At 43.8% G+C, this 20,884-nt stretch overlaps 1 protein-coding gene across 1 annotated transcript; it reads left to right on the plus strand.

Moving 5' to 3' along the window:
- The first annotated feature begins 1,284 nt into the window (after positions 1-1,284).
- LOC106648898 (neurogenic protein big brain) lies at positions 1,285-17,630 on the plus strand. The gene is made up of 4 exons (XM_014366051.2): positions 1,285-2,019; positions 2,560-2,686; positions 15,517-15,724; positions 15,813-17,630. The coding sequence occupies exons 1-4, from the start codon at positions 1,620-1,622 to the stop codon at positions 17,091-17,093; spliced, it is 2,016 nt and encodes a 671-aa protein (XP_014221537.1). The 5' UTR covers positions 1,285-1,619; the 3' UTR covers positions 17,094-17,630.
- The last annotated feature ends 3,254 nt before the right edge of the window (positions 17,631-20,884 follow it).

Consider the following 20,884-nt stretch of genomic DNA (forward strand, 5'->3'; position numbering starts at 1 on the left):
ACGCAAAGTAGGAGAGGGAAAGAGAAGAAAAGAGGCAGATGCCGAGGCTCTGTGCAGGCCCATCAGGCCAAAAACTTGCTGCGTATGCGCGCGATCATGGTGTATGTACACATGCGCCTTGTGTGTATGCCTGAAAATATATTGAGAACGAGTGAAGGCGGTCGGAGGAGCGCCCTAATGTTGCAACCATTAGACGAAACGGATCAACATCTTTGGAGCCTCGATCTGCTGGAAATATTATATATGTTTTCGACCGAAAACTTCATAAATTATAATATATCGAGCAATTTTATTCGACATAAATTATCTGATTTGACGATTTCAATGGGCAACATTTCTTAGAAGCGCGAGAAAACGCGCTGGTTCCTTCTAATGCTGTCCGGTAATTACTCGCGCCTGTTTTCAATGGACAATTCTTCGGAGCGAGCGCGACGCGTGTGTCCGCGAGATGAAAATTTCAGAAATGACGCTCGACGCTTGTAAAGTCGGAAAAAATATGAAAAATGATGGCTCGTTGAATTTTATCGTCCTCTGGACCGATTGAACGGTGTTAGTCCGAAAAATTGTAATGCTCAGCTCGTATCGTATAAATCGTTTTCTTTAACTGATCGAATGCGAATTTCATTTTTGGAGACATGTTCCTTGAATCGATCTAAAAATCGCAAAACTGATTAGCATATCTTTAATTATTACACTTTCAAGTTAAAATCGCTTCACGCCCGATTCAAGCTTATTTTTACGAGGTAGCTCCATGTCTATTCATATTGTAATGAGGCAGCACGACTCGCTTAAAAACCTGCCGGTTCACTTGAGCTGCTCGAGCATGTGTCTAAATGTTTCTTTTGAAGAAAAAATACAGTGCTAAAAAGCAAAATATCGAATTAATATACTCTTGAAGTCAATGAATGATATGATTAAATAATTTAAAGAAATGAATAAATTTTTCCAGGTAGGACAAGCTGAGCGTCGTGGTGCAAAATACAAGAGGCGAAAGTTGCATTAAGGTAATGATCGCAGTAGGCGATGTAAGCTGCACCGTTTGCCCATTGAACAGCTGCTTTTCATCCACATACTTACACAGGCACACTTGACACACACAGAGACCGAGCGATGAGGCCAGACACGCAGGAGGATGAATCGGTGTGCGTATACAGACGGTGGCATGCTTGTGGAGCGCAGCGAGATGGTGGGGGTGTTTGGCAGCGTAGAGAGCGCGCGGCAAGTCGGAGCAACTGGGGGATCATCGCGGGCACGAGGCACCGAACGGAGCGGCAGGAGCGCGTCGAGGGCAGTGCGCTCGAATCACTCGTGTGCGGATTTTGGTCGCGCGCAGTCGGCAGTCGACCTACCCCTGCTTCCTCGTCGTCGTTGCTCGCGCCCGCGCGTGTGTGTGTACGCAACGTAAATAACAATATCATACATGTAACAGCGGAGCAACGAGACTACTGCCCCGAGTGCCGATCATTCATGGCTGTAAACAAATATTGAGTCGTCGTTGAGACTCGCCGCTATAAGCGTGGATCAAAGTGCGTGCAAAGTGTGACTCGATCGCAGGTGAATCGTAACGTCGTGTGTTTGTTCCACAAAAGGAGTTGATAAATAAAAAGCGAAAAAAAAGGATGGCACCCACGTCGTCGAGCTCCGGGGCCGGTGGCGTGGCCAACGCCGCTGGACCAGTGGCCACGGGCCTCAACATCTCGCGCGACCTCGACCAGAACATCGTCACGCTGCTGGGCAAACTGACCCAGCTGCGCGAGAACTCGCAGTCGCAGCAGCGACGTCGCCGGGACGAGCCCCACCAGCTGGACCGCAAGCAGCCCATGGCCTCGGAGGCGCGCAGCATGGAGCTCTGGCGGGCCGTGGCCGTCGAGTGCTTCGCCACCTTCCTCTTCGTCTTTGTCGTCGCCGGGGCTGGCGTGTCCATGGGCCAGAGCAGTTTCGGCCTCAACGTGCTCGCCACGGGCCTCAGCGCCGGCTTCGCCATTGCCGCGGTACAGATGGTCTTCGGCCCTGTCAGTGGTGAGTTTTTCATCTTGTACTCGATCGAGCTTTTCCCGTACCTTTGACGTCCACCGCCACCGGAATTATGGCCTTGCCTCGCGATGCAACTTTTCAATGAGCTAACATCGATCTTTTATTGCGGCCTGCTGTATAATAATAACGTGCTTAAATCATTGCCTTTCTTTTTCTCGAAAAAATAAGACTTGTATCCATTCATTCATTCACTTGGTATACGAAGAAAAAGAGAAATTCATCTCAAAACACAATGCAATCTTTTATACTAAGCTTGAATTAAGACTCCTTGAGTAAAAACGATTTCAATATTTACTCGACGCGTTTCGATTCAAACGTCTACGATCGCCTGTCGTTTTTCCCCCCTTTTTTGCACGTGATTCGAACAATTTGCGCGACACTTAACGCCACTGCGACCCCACAATCCTATATGTATCCCCTCCCCCCTCGTTGCCCACCCCTGTCTACTCCTGCCCCCGCACAAGGTGAGCTCGTAAGACGATGATAATGAGGAAGAATTTTTGCTTTCTGCCCCGCTCTCGACAGGTGGCCATGTGAATCCAGCCGTGTCGGTGTCGTTCGCCCTCTCCAGAATGGTATCGCCTTTGCGCGCAGGCCTCTACATCGCAGCCCAATGCGGCGGAGGCATCGCCGGAGCCGCTATGATTTACGGGTAAGTGCACGCACACACACACACACACACACACTCGTATACCATGCCATGCTTTATGACGAACGCGACGCACACAGCCAGACGCGCGTACAGCGACTCGAGCCACTTTGCTCGACGGTGTACACGTACATGGAATATGCACTCGTTTTTTCTCTTATCGCGAGCTGAAACGAGCTTTTGAAAAATTTACGCGGCGGAAAATTGTCACTCGCTTCTAAGCCCGCCGCTGTCGAAAGGCCCCGAGTCGCTCGACCCATAACTTTCTTCTATACATGCCGGTATATGACTGTTTAATGGACGAATTTATCATCAAAAATCGTCCCTGCTCCGTAGCAGCTGCACTATATACACTATATATGTACGGCAAGCACGAGCATCGAGTCTCTAATTGCGAGTCTCGTTGGGCCAATTATCTTTCTTCTCTTGGACGATGCGTCAAGACGACTCTCGGCGCTTGCTCGATGACGAGCAAAGACGACGAAGAAGGAACGCGCGCTTGCCTCCGGACTCGTGCCCTCCCTCTTGTCATCTGCCCGAGGATTAACGGTGTTTGTTTGACTTGTTTCTCGCTTTATAACGTTCTCTCCGGGCCCGGCCGACGGACCTCGCGAGCTTTGATAATGCTTCTGACGTTCTTTTTTTCACATAAAGCCCGCATGCATAGTTTTTGTCGTCGTCGTTGTCGAGAGCGAGTTCAATTTTTTTGCTAGTCTCGATCGAGTGCGGAGAAGACGAAGCCTACCATGATGGCTCGAGTCTTGCACGGCTCCGCGCGCAGCTATGTAAATATTTGGATCCGGGGGGCTGAGGCTGCGCGGAAATCGACTGTATGACGATCAGGAGTCTACTCGCCTCCTCCACTCAGTGTATCATATACTACGAATATTATACGTTACGATGTGTCACGCGTGCGTATGAAAAAAGTGCCGCTCTCGACAAAAGTCGATGTTTTCGTATGGAATGGGAGAAAAAAAAGAAGCAGTCGACTTTTTAAGCGCCACCGGCTATGCCACCTCTCGTCTGCGTGACAATGTAAGCCCGATATGTTGCTTTGCATAATACAGATATATACAGATCAACAGACATATGCCTTGAATGTCCGCGGGATTATCGCACGATGCTCCGATTTGAAAAAAAGTATTTTTTACGCGTAACAGTTGGTGGTGGCAGGAAAAAAGTTACACTTGCTGACTTCTGTCGCACTTATACATCTCACATTGCGTGCGAAATTGGCCGTGCGGGTGTAGAGGGAAAAAAATCTATAAAATACGTATATGATTTCCCTTGGCTTAATTTAAAATCATCGTTGATGTAACTCTTAGAGCTGTCGTAAGATCTCACTCTAGAGAAAGACACGAAAGTCTGTATAATTTCGTTAGATCCTCGTGATTGTACAGTCTATCGCTGCAGTCTATACGTTTTGTAAATCAGCTAAGAGTCACGTCGACATCCGGTCAAACTTCCTCTCGAAGGCCCGTACGTGCGTACGAAACGTCGCGCGCCACGGCATATTCCTTCGAAAAATCATTTTTTAGTCGCAGTAATCGTTACCAATATAATACGGTGCTCCCTTCGCTACTTCACTTGTACAACATACATGTAGAGCTAAATGAATATACGTATCTGAAGCACGTTCGACCGGTTTTGAATTTCGGCAGATGTTCGCGCGCGCGCGCGGCTATGTCTTATCGAAAAAGTCGGCATACGCGTGCCGTTCGCGTGGCCCGAAAGGTGCGCGCCGATGTCTCGGTCCCTCCGAAACGTGCGCGAGCACAAGAGAGAAGCCTTAACAAAAAAAAATAAAAATAAAAGAATATTTCCGAAGGCTCTCGCAGCCCAGTGTGTAATCTGTTTATATTGCTATATGGATGGCACACACACGCTCGCTTCGCTTGTGTATTATGTGCGTTGTGGCCAGGAGGGACGCGCGCCCGATCAAAGATGAGGATTTTTTGTTGCTGCTGCTGCTGTCGCTGCTTTCAAGCTGCAGTGGCAGTTGGTGCGATTTGGCTTTCTGGTGGGAGGTGCATGGAACGAGCCGACTCATATTATATTGTGCTGTGCCGAGTTTATATACGTGTATAGATATATTTTTAAATTGACTACTCGCGTGTCTCGCATCCTCGAGGCAGAAATAATTTTGTCGGTCTCGTATAGCCGCCGCTGCCGCTGCTTTTTTTCGTCGGCTTTCAGCTGGAATCAGATAGCATCGTTGAATAAATGCCTCGTGTCATTGATGCCATCGACGACTATCTCTCTTTCTCTTCAACAATGCGCTCGCCTAGTTCAAGTTCTTTGGCTAAGAAGACGCGTTTGAACTATGGCCTATATAGACTTGAACATTCGACAAAACTTTCGAAAACCACTAAAATACGCGATTCAAAGTGCAGACTGTAATTCAGAATAATTTTGAATTTTCCAAGTAAGATCGCAAGTTTTCCGAACATAGCAAACGTCGAACCAAAGCAAAGCGCCATGAAAATCGATCAAGAATCAACGAAAAAGCAGAAGGAAAGAAATGGAAAAAAAATCATCGCATCAGAACTGGCAAGGGGCACGCGTTTATTGCAGGCTGCACACGTACGCACATACAGCACAGGTAGCGGGCCACCGAAACGCCGAAGAGAAAAGAAATAAGAAGCAATAGAAGAAGAAGCAGAAAAAGAAAAGAGAAGAGAGAGAGCAAGATCGGTCGAGGTACAGCCTAACAACAACACCTGCCGCTCACCTCGCACATATATATAGAGAGAGAGAGAACGCCTCGCAGCTGCCGCAGATGTTTTTCGACCTCTCCGGCATGGACCTCTGCTTGCGTATTATATCCTTAAAATATAAATATGCTTACGGAGCAGCGTGTCGAGAGCGAATCCAAGAGAGAGGGAGAGAGAAAGTTTTCGGGGAGGATGTGTAATGAATGGTGCTGGCGAGAGGCAGCGAGGCACGCGCGCCACAGGATTTCTTACATATATATCCTATAGGATAATGTGTGTCGAAGATTAGGCTTAGTGCGCCGCGCGCGACCCACAGCTCGAGCCAGAACAAGCCTTACTTCTCTTTGTGAGGCGAATCGGACTTTTAGATTGCTCGGCTCTGCGATTGCAGCTTGGCTGGCGCTGCAACGACGTGCTCATTGTAAAGCGCGAACAATCGTTCGGGGCGCTGCCGATGATGCTTTGGATTTTTCCCTCCTATCTCAGGTGCGATGCTACGTTATCACGCGCAGAGTCAGCAGGTCCCGCGGTACATAACGTTGATGCCATTTAGTCGCGACAAGTGCAGGCGAGTCCGAAAACGATGTCATTTTCTCACCGAAAATCGCCGCTGATCTCGTTTAAATAACGACGTCGGCGAGTCTGACATTGCGTAAATTCCAGTCTCTCTCTCTCTCGTCGAGTTCAGACCTTTCTCAGGCAGCGATCCTTGGGCTCGGGAGCTCGTACTCGAACATCTCTCCGGTGGCAGAGAGGCGAGTCGCCGACGAGCGACCAAAGGCAGCGCGCAATTTCAACGCGGCTCACACTTTTATTGGCCTATTAATTTACCGACAGTCGCGGCTGTGGGAATTTGCGCGCGAGTCCGATACTGCATATAATTACTAATTATCGAAAGAATGGCAAGTGGCGATTGGGACCGAGGCTCGGGGGGCATTCTGATCGGTAAGACATTTTGGAGCAGCAGCAGCAGCAGCATACACACGCGTCGTATCGGCAAAAAACCATCGAGTCGGACTCGACTTTCTGTCACTGCACGCTCGTAACACGTATACACGATGGATGCTGCGCTTGCTCGAGTCGGGGACAGCACCCGAAAACGAGTCCTCGAAATTGAAACCGATGCTCGACTTTTTATCCGATACGTATGTCGCGCGTAGGCTAAAATATATACGTTATGTGTATAGGAGCCATAAGCGCGCCTCATCGACTCGCGGGGAGAGAAACACAGAGAGAGACAGAGAGAGAGATATGGTGCGACAACGAAGGTAACAAGTGCGCGATATGTTGCAAAATAATAATCGAACAATGAGCGTGCGGTTAACCCAACAGGACGACGAGACGATGGCCCCCTCGCTCCCCCCCTTGGAGCCGAACCAACCTGACCCGACTGCTGCCACACTATATCTTGTTCGCCTACTGACGCTACCGCCGCCACCGTTTCAAGGGGGTGCACGCGTATACGGCCTACTCGTGGTATCGTATTGATACCGCTCTGGGGTTGTACAACAGAGCTATTATGCGATACGCGTTTATCGACCTCGTCTCTGCCATTATATCTTGATCGTTCGCTATTCAATGCTCGTTTAATTTTTTTGCTCTCTCCCTCTCTTCTTTACTTTTCAAGTGTTCAAAAAGAGAGAGAGAGAGTCGGAGAAAGGAGCGCGCGTGGCTTTCACTAACGCCGGCAGGTTGGCTCGCATCTAAGGGGGTGAGTCCTTTCAATCGCGTGAACTGGCCACCGGCTAATCAAAATTACACGAGCCTTTTTTGAAACTCGATACAACGATCGCCGACGATTTGTTTGATCGTCAGCCACGCGATAGCAAATGTAAAGCGCAATATCGCGTTTGCTCTGCATCGAGCATCATTTTTCCATGGCACAATAAAAAATAGATGGAAAAAAAAAATGCAATATTCTTGAACTTTTTTTCTCGAAAGATGTTTATCGTGCGAAAGATTTTCTCAAAATTGTATCATCATTTATGGAAGCGCACGAAATCCTCCCCAACGCGCTCGGGCCATGAGATATAAAAATGTACATCCCCGAGGTCTCGAGGGAGCACTACTCTTCGACACGTGAATGAAATAAAAAAAAAGCTAAAATAATCGAGCAGGCGGTTCTCTCGCGCACGGAGCACAAGTACCACGGACGCGTATGCCGCGCGATGGCACAATGTTTGTCTGTCTCGCATCTGCCGCAGTCTTGCGCACGCAGAGAGAGAGAGAGAGACGACGATATCGTGTAGTACACGGGGGCGTTTGTGTGTATGGTATTGTATTCGCGTATGTATATGCACAAACGTAACAAGATGAACGTTTTTCAGCCAGTCAAAGTCTGTATGCAGGAGGAAAATTTACGCGAGTCCATGGGCGCAACCGAGAGCGAGAGCGAAAAGATACCCTGCGGTGTTGATTACTATGCAGAAACGACGCGTTTATCGGTGCCCACAGGCTCGCTAGCTTCGGGGACTATTATATCATGTGCAGAAGCTGCCATCGATATAGGGACGTTCGAGGCATATATACAATGGATTAGTGCCACTCGTGGGCAATTTCGCGCGTAAATTTTCTCTCCAACACCTCCACGCGCGCGTGTGTGTGTGTGTGTGTGTGGCTCACGCGAGGCATACATTAAGTGTATACATCGCTCGGGCATAATAGCAGCCGGAGGCTTTTAATTGGATTATGTCGTCTGTGCAGTGTGCGGCGTGCGAGCTAGGACCTATATAGCTATCCTACTATCGGCTAGGCGGCTCATTCGGACTTGACGTTCGCTCCTGGCTCTGGGGACGGATTCTGGCACTCATAATTTTCATGATTTTTAAAGAGCTAACCGCGCCAGATTATGGATACAGATCCAGCCGTCAGAACTGTTTCTCTGTATTTTTCCCCGTACTCGAATTCCGGATCTTGGCGAGTCTCTCTACTCCGCTATGCCACGCACCAATCCAATCTCCGAAACTCGGGAAAAAGTTGAGATGGTACAAAAAAAAAAAAAAAAAACAGTTTAGGTACGGTACCGCCGGTGCACGCCTTTACACAATTTCCAAATTCGCAATACGACCACTTGCCGACTGGTGTGTTTCCGGCCAGCTCATTACTACACACGGTGTAGTTTTCGTACGTACAGTGCACCTATACATACCGGTGTGTGTATATATATAAAAATAGAGCTCGATGCTGCCACCACCTGCCTCTTTTCTCTCAATAATGCACCGGCCAGACAGCTGTTTCCTGCCGCTGGATCGGAAGTAACCCCCGTATGCATTATATACGTACGCGCCCCGTACGAATCGCGCACGTTTTTATATCTAAATACATCGTGAATGTACTATTTTCTCTGACTGATGTATAAGCTCGGCAAGTGCCTACACGTGTGTGCACCCACACTCGCGCTCGATTCCGGGAAATTAATGTATCTGCTAGCCAGTTTATTAGTTTACACAGATAGATTATCTGCTTCTCGGCGGGATTTTTGAGTGAATTAAAAGAATCTCTTGAAGCTTTACACCGTTTACTCTCCGGCTAAGAAAACACCCACGCGGCTTTATTTATTCTTGAAATCACCGATAAGTATTTTCCTGTTTCACTTTCAAACGTTTGCCGGCCTATACTAGCCAAATGTCTTTTCTATATACGTGTATAGTATGTCGAGATGTCGTCGAGACGCGCGCCAAAAAAGGCGAGCAGCTTTTACATTGTAACGCGTACTGCAAGTCGAGTTGACACGCACAGATGCAATCGAGTCAAGCATCCAATTGCCAAAATGCAACGATTCGGAATAACTTTCACCGGGAAAAATTTAAATATTAGTCTCGCGCGTGCGTGCGAAATATGGGCCGCGCGATGCCGTGTTTTTGTCGCCGAGAAAGAAACGACAGCTGATGAGAAGTAATTATCGCTTGTCTCCTACTATATTTTTACTTCGTGGCCTGCCATCGTAAAAAGGCCAGTTTCCTCATGATTCAGACTGTATAATTGAAGGGTACGGCGACTCTTCCTCTCTTTCACTGGCGTGTACCCTTTCATCTCGATTACAAAAATATGTTTCATTTCTGGGCTTTTTCTGTTTGATTCTTCTACAATGTTTTCTTAAATTTAATTACACGAAATGCATTGCATTTAAAATTGAGTGAAATCGATTGTGTGATACATAAAATGTAAATCGATCGAATTCACCTACGATTGTTAAAACTCCGGAATTTGAATCAAAATCTTTTAGAATTAAAACAGAAAAATATAAATTGAATAAGTATGTTTATTTTCATAATATAAGCATAAGGTAATTTCATACGTCAGAAAAACATAACAAATAAACAGAATAGATACATTATGTACTCGTTCATTAGTGCAACAAAGTACAAAGTCGAGCGACGAACAAAAATTAAAGAAACAACAAGATTTAAGTAAGCTGTGCGTGAGAGAAAATTTTACAAGCAGACAGGAGCGGCCACGGCTGCAGTGGCTGCAAACTTTCGGGATTCTTCGAATAGAATACGAAGCGTGGGATTTTCGACTGCTCGGGTGCGAAAATAAGCCAAAAGGATCTCTAGAATTTCCAAAAGATTCCTCCTCGCGTATATATATCTCTTTCTCTCTCCCTCCCTCTTGGGGTAATTCGCGCTGAGCGAAAAGGCAAATTCTTGGCGGCTCTCAAGAGTATTTGTGCAGTCTTGATTGCCTGGCCGAGAGAAGCTGCCTCGACTTGAATTACAAGCGAATGATATCGCGAATGTGCCACGTTCATATATATATAGCGCTAAAAGTTAATAAAGCAGAGATCGATCACGGCGAGCCACTATGTATACAGTGGCAGGCTCAAATATTCGAATTCAGCCGCTATGACCATAAAGTACTGCAGTCGAATCGTGCGGACGTATGCAGTAAGGCACACACACACACACACACACACACACACCATGGCCTTCTCCTCTATGAGCGAGCAGCTCTTGGCCGATAAATTTGGACTCGTATATAAAAACGCAGGAAATCCAGCACATTAGTTCTATTATGTTTCTCTCGTATCAAGCGGCTGCTGCTGCTGCTGCTTTTTCCTCGAACTCGTGCGATGCCCTGCAGTACGTAACCAAGGGTTGAAGGAGCTCTCGGCTATTTTTTTTCTATAATACAATCGAGCGAGCATTTTTCGAAAAATAAGAGGAAAAAGAAAGAGATAACTCGTTGGTAGTTTAAATAAAGAAACTCTATAAATATGAGGCAGATGAGTTGCATCTGCTTGCAAGTAAGTATATAGACGCTCGCACGCGTAACGCATCTGCACGTGTATACTACAAGAATATCTCTATATATATAGAGAGAGAGAGAGCTCGTGTTGTTTATAACTGTGTTGTGTTGAGCTGCGACTACCACAAGACGTGATGTAAGATACTAGGAAAAAAAGGCGACAGATTGACAGAAAAGGCAGATGGTCGCCTTGGTTTCGTATACCATGAGCTGCATTTGGCTTTGCGCGCGTCACATACGAATCCTTCGAGCGTCTCCATGATCCTTTTTCATTTTCACTTGTGTATTGCTCTAGTAGTTGCTTCCGTGGAAATGAACCATTTTTATGTGCACTTTCTTGCCTGAAGATGCATTTTCTTTAAATTTTCAAATTCAATTACGCGGTCGGAAGCTCGAGCCAAGGCTAAAAAAATAGAAAATATTTTGAGAGGAACGACGATTTATGCATGCAGCGGCGCCGCGACGCCAATTCAGACGTTTTGCGAGCCACAGCACTATTCACGAATTATATGGTCCTGTGCGCGATGCTGTACGACCACTGCTTCTGTGTGTCTAACGCGCATATTATTCGTGCACACGCTCGATTAGTACCTCTCTCCGACGTTCTCATTCTCCTATTCTCTCTTTCTCTCATCTTCTTTTTTCTCTTTGCCGCCAAAATTTAGCACACACACACACACACGCACAAATGCATGCATATCTCATATAGTATTTGCACTTTGGTTTTTTTCTTCGTCGCCGGTTATTGCACACATACACGTTTATACACAAAGAACATCTGCCTTATTTCTCGCTGGGCTTATTCTTAGCTCTATTTAAGCCTGCACCGCTGTAAATATTTAGAGTGCAAAAATCATTGCTAGACCCTTGACTCATCGTATCTTTTCCTTTTCGTACGAAAGCAGCTATCTCGTCAAATCTGATAATCTAGAAATCTGCATAAGCGGAATTTCTGTGACGAAGATAACTGATCTTTTCTGTTGTCAGTTCTTTGATGCGTGTATACAAATCGTTCGTCGAATAATAACCTAGCACACATCGATCGATTCGATCGGAGGTGACAATTGCTTAATTGGATGAAATTATTAGAGATGAAGTTTAGTAGCTGCTCGTTGGAGTAAATTATAGGGCACTTGTTGATTTGAGAGTCGTCCTTATCATGTCCCAATTATAACGACGATTGATTTGGTTAAATCATGCTCCTATGTTGCTCGCGTTGAAGAAAATCATGCCAGTAAGAGTGAACTCGTGTACAGAGATTTCGAGGCAGGATCCTTCCCTCAGCCCATGCTACTTGTTACTCGGTCTCGTATGGGCAACATGTGTCAGACACGTGCGTGTGCTTCCTTCGCGTACGTACAATACCTAAGTGTGCGAGTGTGTATAGGATCTTTTGAGCGCATATATGTGTGCTTTGCCATAAAGACTGCAGAAAGCAGCTGCTTTTCTGTTGCTTCTCTCTTTCTCTCTCGTTCGTCGTTCGGCTTCTCTCGGCTGGCCGTCTCATTGTTCATCTCCTGCGCGTCATAACGATTCTATGCACGATGCTCGCAGGGAAGTATAAAATAGACGCGCGAGTTTTAATACACAATAATATATATCGAGAAGCAAACGCAGCTTGCGCACCATCTTGGCGTTTTTTTCCCCTCGTCTAATACAAGTACAAAAGTTGACATCGTGTGTCCAGCTCAGCGTCGATCGAACGTTGAGAAATTGACTGGATGAGGGTGCCGAATTTTCTCGCGATAATGATACTTTTTATTTATCGGCATTCGATATAAATTTTATGACCAATCGCTTAACTGTCGGTAGAAATGTTCGAACGACGTGCGCTGATATGGGGGCTTCTGATCGTATAATAATATACAAATGTTAACTGCGCAAACAAGCTCGTAAAATAAAGCATCCGTCATATACATATGCCGGGCTCGCAAAGCAGCTTTTGCGCACTGCCTGCTAAGACCGAGAAGGACGAATCCGTGTCAAATGCGGTTCGAGCACTCTCTGCGCTGCTCCTAATTGAAAAACAAAAGGAAACATTGTGTCGCGCGATCGCACAACTCGTGCGCAAGCCGGAAACTAAATTGCTCCTTTATTTTCGCGAATGTCGCGCGCACACGACTAACATACATATATACATGTAAACTCACCGAACAAAAAGTCGTCCATTATTATACGCGCCACGAGCACCTACGTTTCCTGTAAGGATGCCGTTCGTCTGAGCTCTCGCATACATCGATGTGTGTGTGTGTGTGTATTTGTATGCGCACAGAATAGGAGTCCTGTAACGCAGGGGCTTTTGTGTTACTCGTCGCATTCACTCGCGGTTCCTTCCCCGAGCTCTCCTTGCTCCTCTCCTAAGATCCCTTTGGTCGCTGCTGCGCACTCGATATATTGCTCCGATGTCGTTTGCTCTTTTGTAGCATCCGCGATTCGAGCCTTTCAGCAGCTTTAACCGAAGGGAAAAGTAGATATATTTCATGCGTGCAAGATTGAGTTTTTTTTTGCCGAGCGTATACTCGCAGGAAGACCGAATATCTTTGCAAGTCCGAGAGCTCGAATGCTTTATAATAAATAGGATAGCTCGGAGAAAACGATGTTGTACGATCGAGTACGAAATACTTGCACTCGTGGAAATTACTGAAATTTTTACCGAGCTGATCTAATGCGATGCTCGTCCACCGCGCAATTTGAAATTCTTACGCGTAGCAAGTTTGTATCGAGTCTTTCTGTAGCCTTCTTGGCGTTTCGGCGTTGCTCGCCGACTTCCTCTCACTTTGCCGGTCCGATCTCGCGTTCGAATCTTCCATTACATGCCACGCTGCACTGGCCGAGCAGTCGATGTATACTCGCGGACTTATCAAATATTCCAGACGCGTAATAAGTCGCTGCTGCCTCTCGTGTACTTATGCTTACGATTCTGGCGCGCGTGCACTCACACCGAGGAATTTTAAATCGAGCCCACTGCACACGAGCGTCGAAGATTGCAACGCTTCGTTGAGTAGTGGATTATTACAAAGCTCGGACGAGGCAATTTTCTTTATAAACTCCGTACGGTCCGCAGTCGATCATTTTTGCGAGTTCGCTCGCGAGAGAGACAGAGGGGCGGAGTCTTTTGGCACACGGCGCCGCGCTGCCCGCCAACTTTTCGACTTTCTGGTCCCGCTGTACATTATGCGCGTGCAGCATGAGCAACGCATTCGATCGTATGCAAGGATTAACATTCGCCTCTTGTGTAGCTCGACCAAACACTTTGTACTTGTCCAGATCATACACCGACCTCGTCTACGCAAGCCAAGAGTCAAAGTTCGAGAGATAAGATGCGCATCTTCTGCATATTTTTTTCATCTCTTCTAACACTTGTATTTTTCTATTGACTTATAATGTTTGCCTCGCTAGATACGATTACATTTTAAGACTTTTCAATGCTACAAGATGGATCGTTTTTTCGAGTGAAAACGAATAAACATCGACACAAATCATCGGGCAGAAATTTTTCAGAAGTGAAAATGTCAGTTCGTCCTGTAGGCTCACGTCTTTGCCGTTTATATGATTTGTCATGCGCTATGCCCGAGGGGCTATTTCAAAAGCTTTGGTCGAAATTTATCGAGCTCGTAAGAGTTTACGCTTGCGATGAATACGTTCGAAAATATCCTCAAAGTCGGAGCAGCAACCTTAGAGCGTCATTTTTTAACAATCGAGTGTAATTTAGAAAATTACTGCGTGTCGAAATTTGAGCGATTGGCTAGGATAGATTAATGATATCTGACAGAGATTCTATCTTCAGAGTATGATAACGGTATAGATTGCACAAACGTATTATGTAAATAAAATTTAAATTCGATACTGACAGTGATCGTTTCAATTACACGATACTTTCTTCATCAGCGCCGAATTAATCTGGTTGATGAATCGATAGGATTTGGTCTCAGCGCAGTTTAATGTCGTGCACGTGTGGCCCGATGAATGGACACATTTCACTCGGCACCGCGTGGACACTCGGAAGTGAAAATTTATTTAAAGCACAAGACTCGAGCTATAATGCGAACGGCGGTCGTGATAATAGGCCGTGGGATTAGCACTTGTTTTCGCACGATTCAATAGCTTCATAGGCTTTGTATCAGTCGGTGTATACTCGGTGTTGAAAATTGCCGCATCCACATGCTTCATCTGGAGGTGAGGGGCTGAAATGAGAAGCGACGATTCCCCGCGCCATTGTGTGCCATGCACTAGGGGTGAAAACAGAAACGATGCTTTAGCTTTCTTTTGCTTCTGGACGAATAAAATAAATTCAAGCTATGATGAATTTCTATAATTAACCCACTGATGAATCGACGAATAATTTAAAAATTCATTAAGTTGAATTCAAGTAAAATTGTAACTTATTAAATACTTATAGATATTCTAATTTTATTAAGATTCAGTTAACTCCAATCTTATACACTTTGCTAGATGGAAGCGTATTATAACGTTCAAAGCGAAATGATCCTTGTCATCTTGATCGAATTAATTGGCCTTACTTGCTTCGTGTATCGTGTATGGCAGGAGCTATTATTTACGCCCTGCGTGCGATGTAAATGGGTCTATGAAAGTTGTGGGCTCGCTCGAACCTATCCACCCCTGTATTAAACATGTTAAAAGCTTACGCGCCCGTCTTTGGGTGGGGCTGTTTTTTTGTCTATGCGACAAATTGAAATTGAATGAAAAACGAATACATCATCGGTCTTAATTTTTTTCTTAACTCAGACTATAATACAATCGATACCGATACAATAGAACAAATATTTTGGTTGAAGTGAAACAATTCACAGGATGTATGATTAATTTTTGAAATAAAAAATGATGAAATAAATGAATTTTTATCTGTTACAGCGTGACACGAGAAACACAGTGGATAAACATAAAGGGAGGAAAGATAGAAGAGAAGGCGCTGATCAAACTATTGATCGAGATGACCCTGTCGATATTTCTGATCCTGGGACATTACGCGAGCGAATCTCCGCGCGCTCTTCCCTCGACGATTTCCGGCAAACCTGCAGCTGTCCTAGCGTCAACCTACGCCGCTTGTTACTTTGTGGCGGTAAGTCGCAGCTTGTGAAAAATTCGATCCACGACGTCTAGGTGAGAAGGAAGGCGCAGCTTTTACTCACATTCTCGTTTGATTGCAGAATCCCTTCCTGAATCCGGCCAGGGCCCTCGGTCCATCGTTCGTGCTGAACAAGTGGGAGAATCACTGGGTCTACTGGCTCGGGCCGATAGTCGGCAGCGCGATCGCCGCCCTGCTCAACGAGTACGTGCTGAGCAATCATCGTCGCCGGCGCGAGGTGCGCGACATGGACGACGGCGAGAACTCGTCGATGCGCTCGGACGACGAGACCTACGACGACCTCGACAAGAACGGCGCGCCCAAGTTCTCCGGCGGCTACGCGACCTATCGGCCGGTCAACGGGGCCGCCAGCATCTATGCGCCCCACCCCAACGCCCTGGACCGCGTCGAGTCGATCTACGGCGGCACCAAGAGCCTCTACTGCAAGTCGCCGCCCTTGACCCGGGCCAATCTCAACAGGTCCCAGAGCGTCTACGCCAAGTCGACCAGCGGCACGCGCGACGGCCTGGTCATACCGAAGCCGGGCCCCTTGGTGCCGGCCCAGAGCCTCTACCCCATCCGACTGAACTCGCTGAACGCGCCTGCCAGCATGAGGGACACGAGCTCGCCCCAGGCCAGCAGCTCGTCCCAGCAGCCGCCCGTCCAGCAGAACCACAACAGCACCAATCAGAACATGCAGAATCAGCTGCAGCAGTGCAATCAGAACATTTACGGCATTCGCGGCGTCTCGGGTAACATAAGCAATCGCGACAACATCTACGGTCACTTGGGAACTCGTGAGAACGGCAACGTGTCCTCGTCGGGATCTTCCGGTATCTACGGCCGAGCCCCGGTACCGCCTCCCACCAATCACATGATTCTCGGCTGGAAACCCGATTTAACGCCCCAGCAGCAAGCTCAATTGCAGCAACAGCAACAGCAGCAACAACAGCAGCAGCAACAACAACAGCAGCAACAGCAGCAGCAGCAACAACAACAGCAGCAGCAACAGCAACAGCCCCAGCAGTCGGTTCAGCAGCCAATTCCAATTCATCAGACGCCTCCGACCAGGGAGACGGGCCAGGTATCTCGAGACAGCTCGAGCCAGAGGCAAACAGGCCCGGACATGAGAGAGAACATCTACGGCACTCACGCCAGGAGAGGCGACGATTCGGCCTACGGCACTTATCAAAGTTCATCGAGGGGAATCTACGGAAAAACTACGGGTGGGCCCCAGAACCCGCCACCGCCCCCGCCTCACGCTTATCAAGCGCGAACCAATCAGAGCTCAAGTATGCAAATAAACAGTGTGCAGCAGCAGGTGAATTACACGAGGCATTCCCCGAATCCCCCGCAGTACTGATAATGATAGAAAGACTGAAACTTGGACGATGTTCAGGTGCTAAATTGTACTTACACGTTGCATCTCTGTCGTCGTTCGCACACTTCTCTGATCGATAGTTTCGAAGAAATTGTTCAAAGCAAGCGTTGTTACTTATACATAAATATTTATATATTTTTTTCCGTGGATTTTCCCCGTGTAAAAGCCTATTGGCTGAATGACATTCATGACGTTGTCCAATCACACGTGCTATGGTGCGGTATAATACAAGCGAGTCAATAAGATATAAATTGTGTCCAAATTATCGTTGATTTTTTTTCTAGATAAATTACGCTACTTTTAGAGCTGCGACTGTTACAATTAACAAATTTGTAATCATACTTGATGTTACTACATTTTTTAATTCAAATAACATATAAACTTATTATTTTTTTTTACTTTGACTTGCTCATAATCTTACGATCAATGTTGCAAGGATGCTGACGTTAAAAATGTTATTGTAAGTAGATTCCATTGTGTCAAAAATTTTCGATCATCATTTTATAATATTTATTGTTTATAAAAAATCGAAGCTAGACTTTTTTTACATAAGTTAGAATGTGTGATATTTAAAAATATTTTTTAAAAGTTTGACGTAACAAACCAGAAAATTCAAAGGCTTAATTAACATCTAATTTATTGAAACCTGTAGTACACCTTGTGTGAAATGATCTTATGTTACGAAAATATTTTTGTTTGAATATAGATGGGAAAAATACGACATATGCGATAATATTAAAATTAATAAGTTTAGGCATGACTAGATATCTGCATTCTACAGTATTTCCTAAAATTGTATGATAATTTTTCAAAATGGAATGTTGTATATTTAACATTTAAATTAGATTATTAACCGTTACATTTTACAAAGACCAAATGAATGTAAAAGAAAAATGTAATTGTGAATGGTTTTATACATGTAAACTTGTGTATGCATAGACTAGTTTATTATATCTATATTTATTATAGAAATCAAACAGCATTTAAAGGAGTGAATGTTCTGCAATTGTTAAGTTTGACTGGAATAATGTTTGATTGATTTTTAGAATATAAGAATGTATCCAGTTTTAAAACGATTCCCCATGAGCAGTTATCATTCGCACATAGTTTTTCATATTTTCATTGGTATTATCTGTGAGTAATATTTGGATTAACCCAAGAATGCTTTTAAACCAAAGTGCGATGAGCGAAACTATTTTTTGAAACTACAATCGTTTAATGTTCGATCATTATTAACGGAATTCGATACTAAAAAGTATACTATTCAATTGAAAATTATGTAAAAAAACTCCGTTTTAGCATATTTTGTATGTGTAGGTAAAAAAATTGTATATACATGAGTGTCTGAATTTGATTATATAAAATATATCTTAAGAATTGACGTCTATAGTGGTTGTAAGCATTTACAACAAATGCGACTTATGTAAAAAGTAGATAAATGAATCTTTTCGAATTAATTATAGAATTAATACAGTTATTTTTAAGCATAAATATTGTAATGTAGCCTATGATAACAAAATTGAATTATTAAACATTTACTACAATCAAATGTTTGTCAAAAGTATTGTCATTTTTAATGATACCAATTTTGTTAATTAAATTAAGAAACTCTTAAAAATGACATTTTTTCAGGGAGTTTAGAAAACTATTGCAAATGAGTTTGTGAATAAAAAGACTGCTAATCATTTCTGGTCTATAGCTGACGTATATAAGCTGCTCATAATATCGTCACAGTGCACGAGCACGAGACTATTATATTCACTTCTGAATAATACTATTGAAATAAAGAATTAAAACTACTTGTTGTTCATTAAGTTAATATATGATTTGGTTATATTAATAAATCTTTAAAATTCATTAATCCGGAAATTTATGTGAAACTTCATGAGACCACTTTTCATGCGGCTCAATTTTTTAATTTTTGTTTATCCTTGTTTTATCGGGAAAAGTGAAGTTTGAAATTCCAAACAGCACACATAGATAGGATTTTTCCAAGAATTTGGATGGGCCTTCAAGTTTCTCGACCACTGTTATTAAATTCAAATTAAAGCGAAAATAAAATTAGCTAACATAATTGCGATGTATGTATATGAGAAGAATGCGATGAACCCTCATTTCTGTTTAATTCTGCAGCACCCACAATGTAAATACAGGGAAGTAGGGATTCTGCCAACCCTAGCCCGTACACTATATATTATAACAGCTTAATTTAACACAATGGGAAAATCAATTCTATCTACGCTGTGTTTACATTTTTAGGTGTTACAGAATTATGCGGAAGCGAGTGTATATGAGGAGAGTGTGTCACTGTAGTTCTTTCGTACTTGTAAGATGGAGCGTGCACTTCGTCAAAATATTAAGCGCGACTTTATCGTGCTACTAGTAAGTCAAATATTTACGAATCAAGTATGCGAGTATACCACCTAATTTTTTTGTCCAAAGCTCAAGGTCAAGCAATAACACAAGAACTGAATAATGGGTTATTTTGTATTAAATTCATTGGTCAAAATATGCCTTGAATTACAAAACTAACGAATTTTTTCTCAAATTTACAAATCTGTTTTTTCCATTTACAAAAGACAAGTTTATTTCATATATTCGTGTAATTTTAATAATAAATATTATTGAAAATATTTTATAAAAATCTTTTAAATCATATCACCAAATTTTTAGAAGAATAGTACGTAGAGGTCTTCCATTAATTACGTAAGAGTTTTTTTCAATTTTTCCGACCCCTCCTCCTGTCACGTAAGTGGTTTTCCTATCCCTCGCAACATGGTAAGTAAGGAGATTTGCCACCCTCCCCTCCTCCCCCTAAAAACCCTTACGTAAATAATGAAAGGCCCCGTCAAAAATTTCGTCCATCGCTATAAATCCTCACCATGCTGTTACATGCATCTTAATCTTATTAAACCAATTTTTATTTAAATCTGTGAGTATTAAATAAATTATTACAGTTTATAATCGAATTGATTCTTATTGATAAATCGTTAATCAACATTTAGATACTTAAATAATGCGTTGATTTGTTTTATGTTAAACCATTAAATAAATAACGCAGTCAGTTAAGTCAACGAGTAAAATTTTAGAGTTAAGCATGGTGTATCCATGACAAGTCTCTGATTAGATACATTTTGAAAAACTAAAGTTACTCTGTCAGCTCTTAATTTTCATCCAAAGCTTAAAAAACGTACAAAGTTGAGTATTTTATAAAAGTATCTGCAAATGTTTATTTGGGAATTTTTTTCCCCCTAACTTTTTTTTAAAAAACATATAATGCGTATTTATTAATTTTTTAATTAAGGGTTGATTACGATAATCAGCACGATGATTCGAATTTGTTAATTTAACAAGACAAATTGAGAATATTAGCATTAAAAATGTATGTGTACTGGGAATAAACTAAATTTTAAGTTCATACGTAGACCACGGAAAAAATTAAAGTCTCAAATCAGTGCGCACCAATGCATCACGAAATAGATATCTGTAACACGTGCGGGAAAAACTCCTGCAATTCAATGGCAGGTTTTCAAATAAAAAAGTCGTGGCTCGTATTTATAGTCTTTTACTTTGACAATATTTTAACTTTACTCGAAAATTACACTCGACGCGTGTTTCTCTTTAAAAAAAAAGTTGAAAAAAAAAAGAGCCGTTCTTTACTGAATGGTAATAAAAAATGGTTTGAAAAATCCATACAGAAATCGCTGCACGGCAGAATTGGAGTGCGGAGCGGAGGGGAGCACTCACGTGGAAGTCAGCTTGGCAGTTTCAGG

The sequence above is a fragment of the Trichogramma pretiosum genome, unplaced genomic scaffold, assembly GCF_000599845.2.
Source record: "Trichogramma pretiosum strain Unisexual culture from Peru unplaced genomic scaffold, Tpre_2.0 scaffold22, whole genome shotgun sequence".
NCBI lineage: Eukaryota > Metazoa > Arthropoda > Insecta > Hymenoptera > Trichogrammatidae > Trichogramma > Trichogramma pretiosum.